Source organism: Esox lucius, chromosome 24 (genome assembly GCF_011004845.1).
Source record: "Esox lucius isolate fEsoLuc1 chromosome 24, fEsoLuc1.pri, whole genome shotgun sequence".
In the NCBI taxonomy this organism is placed as follows: domain Eukaryota; kingdom Metazoa; phylum Chordata; class Actinopteri; order Esociformes; family Esocidae; genus Esox; species Esox lucius.
This window is the reverse complement of record NC_047592.1, coordinates 8,473,264-8,483,258: the sequence shown is the minus strand read 5'-3', so window position 1 is coordinate 8,483,258 and position 9,995 is coordinate 8,473,264. Positions and strand designations below refer to the sequence as shown.

Genomic DNA, 9,995 nt, shown 5'->3' with positions numbered 1-9,995 from the left:
TTAAGGGGCTCCTGGGTAAATTTAAAGAGACAGTAGCGGCATTCACGCAGCGACACGAGCACCCGGGGGCCAGATGTGTGTAGGTTACATTCTACTCCGAAATCTACTTTGGAAAATCGTGTGACTATTTGCTATTTTTTGTCCCAAAATAAGTTTATACAATACATTTTGTTTGAAGATCAACCGATGAAATGTCCTTCTGCATGTCCTGAACATACTGGATGTCTGTCTTTTCTGCATTTATGCAATTCCTTTTACATTTTCTTCTGCATAATTTCAGGGGCTATCACAACAGCCTATTTTATTATTCTGTTATTACGATGTATTGAGGTATTTAATTAAATGTTTCAAAATGCCCATGGGTGAATATTTGCAATTTGCTAAAATTCGAAACTTATAAATACGTACAACTCTAGTATTAACCTTGCCTGTTATTTCAATCCCCCCCCCAAAAAAATTATAAAATAAAAAATAAAACACTGTGACGTTTGTGGAACTCACCAGTAAATTAAACACTGGTCGAGTGAAATGTGGAAGGACAATACCTTTTATATTTCTGATTATTGAAACTATTAGGTTCTAATTCATTTGTGTGATTGCTGCAGTTTTACATAACAATACCATTTATGCAATTATATTACCACCAAAGATGACTGCAACAAAATATAATAATGGGATGCAATAGGTGTGGCATCTGAGACCGTAAGAGTCTACATTATAATGGCCATTTATTGAAAATTATTTTGCTGTCCAAGTAAACAACCTAATGTCCCTGGTTGTGGTAGTACCGCTTTAAGAGGATTGTATCTGTCCACGCGACGCAGTTTACACACAGGCAGCAAGGTCCCACATCCTGGTACTTTTTCCACCGTTGTCAAGGCAGCTGTAGAGAGAAAGGCTGGCTCGCGGAAAGTAGCTGCAGTGTCCTGACAGTATATCTGTCCAAACGTTAACAAACTGTCCCGGAAAGTTAGGTGTAACTATCAGGTAATGCATATGCATGTTTTTTCACACCTTTCCGACAATCCAGCTCTTTCAGCGCTGGCTTGGTTCTATGCTTTTCGATTCATTTAGACAAGGAACATACACGCAGACAGACGCGAGTCCGTGTGGACAGGGGAGGAGGAAGAGCTTGTCCATTGTACGCTGGTAGAGACAGCGCTTTTAGACGAATGAATATCACGAAATGTGTCAAACGTTTCGGTCGCTTTTCGTTGGAATTTGTATCTATGGTTTGGTACGTGTCAGCACATTCTGCTTGTTGTGCGTATCATAATAAATAAAGAATAAAAAATGGCACACGACAGACATAATTTGTGATAGACGGAGGGACATGGTTTAAAGAGACACTGCCATTTTTTCTCTTCCTGGTTGTTGTGCATGGTCTTTTGACGCTGGATGTCAGAGAGACACAACCTGCGTTTTGGAAGCGTTTTTATAAATGTTTTCTTCCGAGGAAATGTGTTTTTTGCAACATTATAGCCTATGCTACACGTAGGCTGCTCTGAACTTGTGCTATGGTAGAAAATAAATGAATGAAAATATCAAGAAATCCCTTAATTATCTGTACAGTATTGGTGTAGATGCATTTCTTTTTTGTTTTCAACTTTTTCGTTTGTTCTGTGTACATTAGGACCACATTTTTTTTTTATTAACTAGCCCTACATTAATAAGTTGAATCGTGTGCACACCTCAAAAAACAAGTTATTTCGTGCTTCTACTGAATTCAGTATCTCAGCCATCACGTAATTGGGTTAATAACTGTCAAAATACGTACAATTATATAAATATAATCCAATGCAGTGAATATTTACCCTCACTGTTGGAATAAATGAATGCGCTGCAACCAGATTAATATGGTATGAAGATGTATTTTTGTTTATTTAATTCCTAAACTGGAAAAATATTAAATCAGTTTCAGCTAACATCCCAATTTACCAAGCACGGTTAGTGTTTTTTTTTTTCTCCATACATTGTTAACCTTTATGTCTCGATAAGCCTCTTGTTTATACTTTCAGGTTTACCATCAGGTGTATGTTACTGTCATAATGTAGAAGGTGACCACTAAAGATGGGAGACAGACAAGCCAACATCTATAAGATGTTACTCAGTAGCGTTCTACATGAATGCTAAAGGTTAACGACATCCATACTTAGTGAACATTGGACGACGAAGAGGAGGATGAATAGGGAATCCGCAGCGAGCACAGTTTTGTGAAGAGCGGCACAGGTGACCTAGCTGTCAAGTAACCATAATGCCAACCACGAAGGGAACCGGTGCGCCTGGCAGCCCACGTGGGCAGCGTTACCGACCAGCCTCAGAGTTTGACGATGCCACACTTGCCCAGAAGAGAGAGTACTGGAGGAACAAAAAACGAGAGCAACGGGCCAAGCTGTCAGAGGTCAAGAGGGAGAGGTCAAAAGCAGCAAACAGAGGGAGTAAATCCTCGGGCGGCAATGTAGTTGTTAACTCAGTGCCATTCAATTCCAGTGGCTCTTGTTCAATGACAAGGTCTGCTCCCCCATTGTTGAATAGCGATGGTTCCTACCAAAATGATGTTTGTGGTGCACCAGTAGTCTTACTGAAAGGAAAGGGTTCTGCTGTCTCCTATCATCAGAACTATACTGTTGGAGAGGGTGAGCAAAACTCTTCCTCAGCAAACCAAAAGGAGAGGTGGTTTCAGAGGATAAAACTCAACAAAGTTTTACCACAGTTCCAAACGTCTGGCGCAGATCAAGAGAAAGGTGCAATGGTGTGCCAGATGGTCGTAAAAAGTTCGCCAACGGGGGACGCCGTGATCGGAGACGTTACCTCAGCCAAACCCAATGGAGTGCTGCTAAACTGCGGCTCCTCTGCATCTCCGGGAAGCGTGGCGACGAGACCCTCTGGTTCGGCACCTGGCAAGCTGCAGGGCGGAGTGACTCTCCTCAATGGCAGCTCCTCTGTAGTGTCAACGGAGCCGCATCTGGCAACCCCAGGTGAATCAACACCCGATGCGTCAACTAATGCAGTGCATGTGCAGCACAGGCCGCTGACCGCTAATTCTGCCACAGGGACTAGCCAGTCTACCCCTAACCTTATTCACAAACCAGGGGGTAGGCCTAGAGGGATGAAAGTAACACCGCTAGTTGGGAAAAATAGTGCCTTGGCAGCGGCACAAGGGGTTAGAAGCATCAACGACACACCAGCCTCTCTGGAGACTGAGGAGGAGAGAGCTGCCAAGCGCAGGGAGAATTGGCGCATCAAGAAGAGGGAACAGAGAGCGAAGCAGGCGGCTAGCTTAAAGAAGGCCAGTGAGAGGATCAGGAGCATGGATGTGTCGTTGCAGAAAGCACCGCAGTTACCCAGCATGGTCGTGGCACGTCCCCCTTCTGCTTTGACCGGACAGGGCCAGAGGCAATGCGTCAATAGGGCCAGGGCCCCGTTCACCTCAGCCGGACGCCTGCTGAAGAATGCCAGAGCCGTGGCAACCGTTGCGGTCAAAAGGGAATCTGAGGATTCGACCCTGGCAAAGCTAGCAGCAGTTGACGCTAATGGACCAACTGTACAGCTTAAACTACAAAATCTGCAGGAGGCTAACGCGACGATGCAGACTCGTATTGCATCTAATATAATTGGTTATAAACCAGCAGGGGAACCAATCACAAGCCTCCCGGGTCCGGTGCCGTTTGCAAACACTAGCCGAGGGTTGGTCCGTTGTAGAACTCCGAGGCAGAGGTTCATTGAAACCCAAAGAAATTTACTGGGTCAGAGGAACATGAGAAAGTTCCCGTGTCACGCCGCAGCCTTCACAGCCCACAGTGCACCCCAAGATGACCCAATGGAGACGCCCGAGCAGTTGGCGGCCAGGAAGCGGGAGTACTGGCGTGTCAAGAAGCGGGAACAGCGTGCCAAGCTGTCAGTGGAAGTAAGGGCTAAGATGAAGGAGAGGGATGGTCTGCTACGAAGAGTCAAGCGTTACCAGAGCATACTGGAGGATATGAGGAAGGCCAGAGTGGCGGGCTGCAACACGCTGTCACAACCGCCAGGAAATAGGCCTACCCATACTAGCGCCTCAGAGACCATAGGAGGTTTCATCAAGGAAGACGGTACATTGACCAATAAAATTCCCCAAATTGATCTCACTACAGAAGTGAAAGACACCGGAGGAATGCGCGTTAATAATTCATTCGCCAACACGCACCACCAACATCAGCTGCTTCCCAATGTACCTGGGGATGCCTCTAGCAATGTGTTGTTGAGTCACCCAATACGAGTTAACCCGCCACCTTTAATCCGTCCCGCTCAGGTCAAAGTCTCCTGTCCTCCGATCGGCCTGTCACTTGCCAAACCTCCCAGGTTAGTATCAATAAAACCAAGGACTGATTTCCGTGCCGCTCCAAATTCACACCCAGTTATCCAGCCCCAGAGTCATATTACCCTCACACACCCTCAAAACACTCAAAACCCCTTTCCTGGTGTGCCTAAAGCAATGCCACATTCAGCTAGCTGCGTCATGAAGATGGCCGTCAAAACCTCTAACGTCTCCACTGTGCTGAACTTGGACCCGAAGCTAACAGAGGAGGAAAGGATGGCTAAGAAGAGGGAGTACTGGAGGGTGAAGAAACGAGAGCAGAGGGCAGCCCGCGCCAATCGGCTACGGCAAGGAGCTCAAGCCAGGGGAAATGCTGCCTCGCAGAAGAGGCGAAACCAGAGGTTAGCGCGATTATCTACGGCCAGTCCCAATGTCAACAACTCTGTGAATAACATGCCGACTATCAAGCCTCTTTCAAATACCAGCGTGTCCGTGCCTCCGCAGGGACACAATATCAAACAAGAGAGAGACTCGACCTCAGTAGACCCACCATGTCCTCTGCAGGAACTGGAATGTGTAGACGTCAAACCGCCGCCGCCACCACCGCCGCCGCCACCTGAGCCACAACTGAGTGAGCCGGCAGACCTGGCGTTGAGTGCCGACAGCCAGGCTACCACTCTCCTGGCGGTGGCCTCTATGAAGAAGCTCCTGGAGGAATCGCTGAGCACCGTGGCCGACTGTAAAACAGAGCAGCCCGACTGCATGGCGGAACAGCTGCCTTGTAAAACAGAGCCTCAAGCCTACCCTTCTGAGGAGGCGCATGTCCAAATGGAGGTCAAGCCAAATCTACCTCTGCTCACCCTGGGAGACGAGGAGAAGGTTTCCCTATCTGCTGATCTGTCATTGGAGGTCAAAGGGTGGCAGGTGGATGCTGACTCCCTCCCGCCATGTCAGGTGGCATTTCATCCACTGAGCCCCAACCCAAAATACTCTCCCCTGTCCAATGGCACTGAGACCCCCTGTTTCCCGGCCCCTGCTCACGAGCCCCAGTCTCATTCACCCGTACACTCCCACGCGGCGGCCTCTGGAGAACCTCTCCTCCCATACCCTCGCAGAGCCCAGAGGCTGCGTGATAAGAAAACCGGTCACCACCATTGCTGCTCTCCAGAACCCCCCAAGTTACACCACCATGCTCCACAACAACAACAACAACAACAACCACCACCTCGTCAACAAGACCAGTATCAACTGCTACAACATCAACAGACAACCCGGCAGCAACAGCAGCATCACCACGCCCCGGCGGCAGCAGACCACAGTGTGACTCTGCAGAAGAGGGAGTACTGGAGGATAATGAAGAGGCAGCAGAGAGCCAGGAAGGCCCGGCAGGGAGGAGGGGGGCTCAGGCAGGGGGACTACAGTAGACGACTGGCCCTCAAAGCAGCACAGGTAGGCGGATGTCGTTTGTGATCCTGGCCGTTGCACCTTGTCATCCCACTGCAGATTCCATCGTTCACAATTGTAGGCCGTGTCCCTTTAATCTTCAGTCACATTTTAGGTGAAGTGTATTTAGTGGTAATGTAATTTTGAGGAGTGAGGAATGAGGAGCGTTTGTGCCTCGTGTGCATGGTGTACAAACTGTATGGGTGAGGTATGCATGTGTTCGGAGATTTGGAGAAACAAACAACAAATAAATAAATCGAATAACTCTAGTTATGGCGTGAACAATATATCGATGTCCATAAAACATGAATGTCTGCATTGATTGTGTTTTCTTTCAGGCCCCAAGCCTCTTCATCGTCAAGACACAGACACAGAGGCCCGGGCAGAAAAGTGGGAGCTTCAGTCTTCAAGCACCGCCGTTGCTCAGTCCACAGCCTTCCCCGCTTCTCCGGCCCATTTCCCCTCCTGCCTCTGGACCCCAGGAAACCCACTGCGCAGTCCCCAACGTCCCGTCCCTTCTGGTCGTGAGCCCCACCCGCTCCGACACGGGACATCGCTCCGATGCACTGCAGCTCAGACCTCTGGTTAACTACGCCGCCATCTCGCGTTCGCCAACTGGTCACACGGATTCCCCGCAGACATCGCATGGCTTTAGTACCGTGTCCCTGCCTGTAGAAGAGGAGGTTGACGGCCCTCCATTGGGCGAGGGGAAGAACGGCGGGCTGCTGTTAGTGGAGAGCCAACCGGAGGCTGTCCCGGGATCCAGCCCTGATTCGCCGCGCGTTAGAAAATGGCGACTGCAAGTACAGGAAACCGCAGACGCCGACACATCGCCTATAGCCACTCTCAGTCCACCGCCCAACCCTCTGACCAGCATCAAGCTGTTACCCATCCATCCACCCAGTCAGGCGTCTTCTTTCACACCAACGCAGGCTCCTTTCATCCGTCACAGTGCTGAGATTTGCCAAAGTGGGAGTGATCAAAATGTGCAGTCTTCTTCAACACAGGGGCTAGTCAAAAGTCCCATCTACGTGAGCTCCATGGGTCCGCCCAAGCCGGTGCCGGGAGAATCGGAAGAGGAGACCCTGAGGAAGAAACGGGAGTACTGGAGGGTGAAGAAGAAGGAGCAGAGGGCCAGGAAGGCCATGAGGGACAGGGAGCTGACGGAGAAAAGGGCGTCGGTCAACTGGAGGCCCATCCTCCCCACCGGTCAGACGGACCTGCTGCACGGGATGGACACACAGGTAATGTTTTTCAGCACTGAACGTCTGAAAGAGAAGTCGTTTGGAAGTCAGAAGTGTGTATTTAAATGTTATGATTTATATGATAATTCTAATGCTGATGATAATGCATTGGTACGACCGGCTGATGGTCCTTCCCTGGGAAACATGCGTTTGCTTTTAGTTCTGTTAGTTGAATTAAAATAACTAACTCTCTCTTCTCACCAAAGGAACAGGATCCTGACCATTGGCTTAATACAGCAGAGGACTCTGAACTTCTTCTAAGGTGAGCAACGCATTTTCAGGCTTCTCATACTTCACAGTGAGTGAATTAGTAGTCCAATACTGTAATGTCTTTCTTGTCTCCCACGTAGTACTTCCACAGAGACAGACATGGGCTACTTCCCTGACTCAAGCCATATGGAACCTTTAGAAGGTAATGCTTGTCATATTTATAGATCTTATATGGTCTTAATTCTACTACAGCCTTTCTTATTGCAATAGGCCTTTGTTAGAGTGTGTTGAAGTTTAAAATCTTTCAAAAATAAGGCCAAATGTTTGTGTACATATTTTGTACCCATAGCTAGTGAAATGTCATCATGGGCTAGCAGAAATTACAGTTAAAAATCACCCCCCCCCCCCCCCCCCCCACACACACACACACACACACACCCCAGACGAATCAGAGCTTCTTCACCCGGACGACGGCACCGGTGACGGCTACAACGCCCCGTTCTCGGACACCGTCTGGAGGAACCGCTACCTCATGGACTACGACCCGCTGAACCAGCTGCTGGTGTGCATGGTGTGTGGGGACCTCCAGTACTCCCACAGCCTGGAGGGAGTGCGGGCCCACATCGAAGACGCCCACCCGGACACGCTGAGCCTGGACGCTCCCGAGCACCACCGCATCCTGGAGGCCTGGGACGAGCAGGTGTCCAGGAGGGAGCGCTTCTTCACCAGCCAGCTGCAGCAGCACAGCGGTGCGATGGGAGGTGATTATGCCGTTCTTCAGTCTGTTGCATGTTAGAGGGGCCACAGGTTCCTTTCTGGTCAGGGAATGCCCCTGGCCCTGGGGGCCCTTTAGAAATTAAGGTTTGTGATGTACTGTTGTGATGTACTGTATCGTTGCACATTGCGTTTTCAGTGGACAGTGCCAGCCTCCCAGCCGAAGTGGAAGTCATGGTTGACACGGAGGAAGCGGCGTACGCGGCGAACAGCAAGAGCTCCAAAGCCAAACCCACGAGGAGACTGTGAGAGCAAAGGTGAGGGGTCAAGCCTTTGTACGTTACCTGGGTCATATTGTTGATCGCTGCCCTCTGCATTCTACAGGGTGGTCCTGTGTCTGAAGGAACATGTTATTACAGGAATATCTGACATTGTTTGACCACTTCCTGTCTTCTGTTTGTGTGTCTTAATTTGCAGAAGCACAAATGGCTGTAAGATGGCCCACATAGTGTGGCATTGGAAGATAGTTTTGGCAAGTAGAAGAGGAAGAGAACCTAACTGCTGGTTCCTTGCTTTAGAGTGTGTGTTTTCTACAGAGCAGTTCATAGCTACAACGGATGGACTCCTCTTGAACTGTGTACCAGTGTAAGGGACCGTGAACCACAAGTGACACGTTTTACCTCATTAACTTTGGGATACATGCACAGACGCTTTTGAAAACGCTGTTTTATAGTGATCGTGATTCACTACTACAACCCCCCCCCCCCCCCCAAACAAAACGTTAACATGTTCGTGAGGGATGATAATGGCTTCTATTGTCTTTGGGCTGAAGCACAGTCCGGGTTCTCCCTAAGCCAACAGCGATGGGTTAACTTCAACCTGTGGTGTATGTGGCCATGACAAACGGGTCAGTAGTGGTCCGCAACCTGAATCGATGGCATGTCTTTGGGTTTTATTCATCAGTGTATCAGGATCAAAATGGGTGATCAGTTGTTCTGTGATTGATATTTGTCTGTACATACAGTGCATTTTATAATTTTGGTTAATAGTACATAATTTAATATTTCTCACCGTTCCCAGTAGGTTCTGTACTGAGTTAAGAATAATTTGTTATTCAGGTTTAAGATGTCCGTTTAAAAAAGACTAAATCACAAGGGACATACTTGCATGATGGTATATTCAAAATGTGCCCTATAAAGTACTGATTTTTCTTTTTGTTTATGCACCATACCTGTAACACTGAATTAAAATTATATATATATATATTCTGGCACATTTCAAAACAAAATCAGTTTTCTTAAACCATTGTACTGGAATGTAAAATAAGGTTCTTCCTTTTTAAAAGTTTTTTTTTGCAATAGTGATTTATGAGAAATGTATTTCTGCACTGTAAATACAACATAATATTTATGTTTAAAGGGGTGGTGAAATACCAATGCCCTTTTAATGTATTATTTCATTACCTATGAAAAATAAGCTTATCACTTTATGGTTGCTCACATTGTTTCTGATCTGATTCATATTTCGTAGTAGTCTACAGATACTGTGTACATTAACTCTTTAAATGTCTTTCTTTAGTCTCAACAGTCAGTGGCACAAACACTGTGTTAATGTCAAAAACAATCAATTATCAGCTTTTTTTTTTAAATTTAATTTTCTATTTCTTTATAACTCCAGAAAACCTGAAAAGATCCAATGGCCTGCTGGGATGTTTAACATTTTATATACTACCTATATATGTATCAGATATCATGTGTAAGATATTTTTTATTATTTTTTGGTTCACCAGTATGAAGAGGAAAATGAAAAAAAAAAAAAAAATACAATAGAGCACAAAGCTTTGGAAGCCAGCCTTCTGTTTTCTTAAGAGACTGAAAATGCATTGAAAACAGGACGTACTGTGGTTGCGCCCTTATACAGGTGTAACAGGATCTAAAGGTGGAGGGACACTGACCAAGCTGTACCATTTTACCTGATTAGATTGTACCTCTAAATTGGTTCCCATCTTGTTTCTGTTTAAATGGAATGTTCCAATGCGTTTCCGGTAACCAATAAACCCTTTTTTGTACCTTTTTAAAGTTGTTCTATGA

At 47.1% G+C, this 9,995-nt stretch overlaps 1 protein-coding gene across 2 annotated transcripts; it reads left to right on the top strand.

Annotated features, from left to right (window-relative positions):
* Positions 1-837: 837 nt before the first annotated feature.
* On the top strand, positions 838-9,988 carry si:dkey-28a3.2. Of its 2 annotated transcripts, XM_013140376.4 has the most exons (8): positions 838-987; positions 2,019-5,743; positions 6,076-6,981; positions 7,188-7,243; positions 7,332-7,393; positions 7,635-7,952; positions 8,105-8,222; positions 8,383-9,988. In XM_013140376.4, the coding sequence occupies exons 2-7, from the start codon at positions 2,255-2,257 to the stop codon at positions 8,212-8,214; spliced, it is 4,941 nt and encodes a 1,646-aa protein (XP_012995830.2). In that variant the 5' UTR covers positions 838-987; positions 2,019-2,254; the 3' UTR covers positions 8,215-8,222; positions 8,383-9,988. The 2 variants fall into 2 exon arrangements, with proteins under 2 accessions (XP_012995830.2, XP_028973293.2); XM_029117460.2 differs by having other exon boundaries at positions 838-5,743.
* The last annotated feature ends 7 nt before the right edge of the window (positions 9,989-9,995 follow it).

Coding starts and splice junctions, on each gene's coding strand:
- si:dkey-28a3.2 (XM_013140376.4), top strand. CDS start 2,255: ATGCCAACCACGAAGGGAACCGGTGCGCCTGGCAGCCCACGTGGGCAG. Junction 7,244..7,331: donor GACTCTGAACTTCTTCTAAG/GTGAGCAACGCA, acceptor TCTCCCACGTAG/TACTTCCACAGAGACAGACA. Junction 7,953..8,104: donor GCACAGCGGTGCGATGGGAG/GTGATTATGCCG, acceptor TTGCGTTTTCAG/TGGACAGTGCCAGCCTCCCA.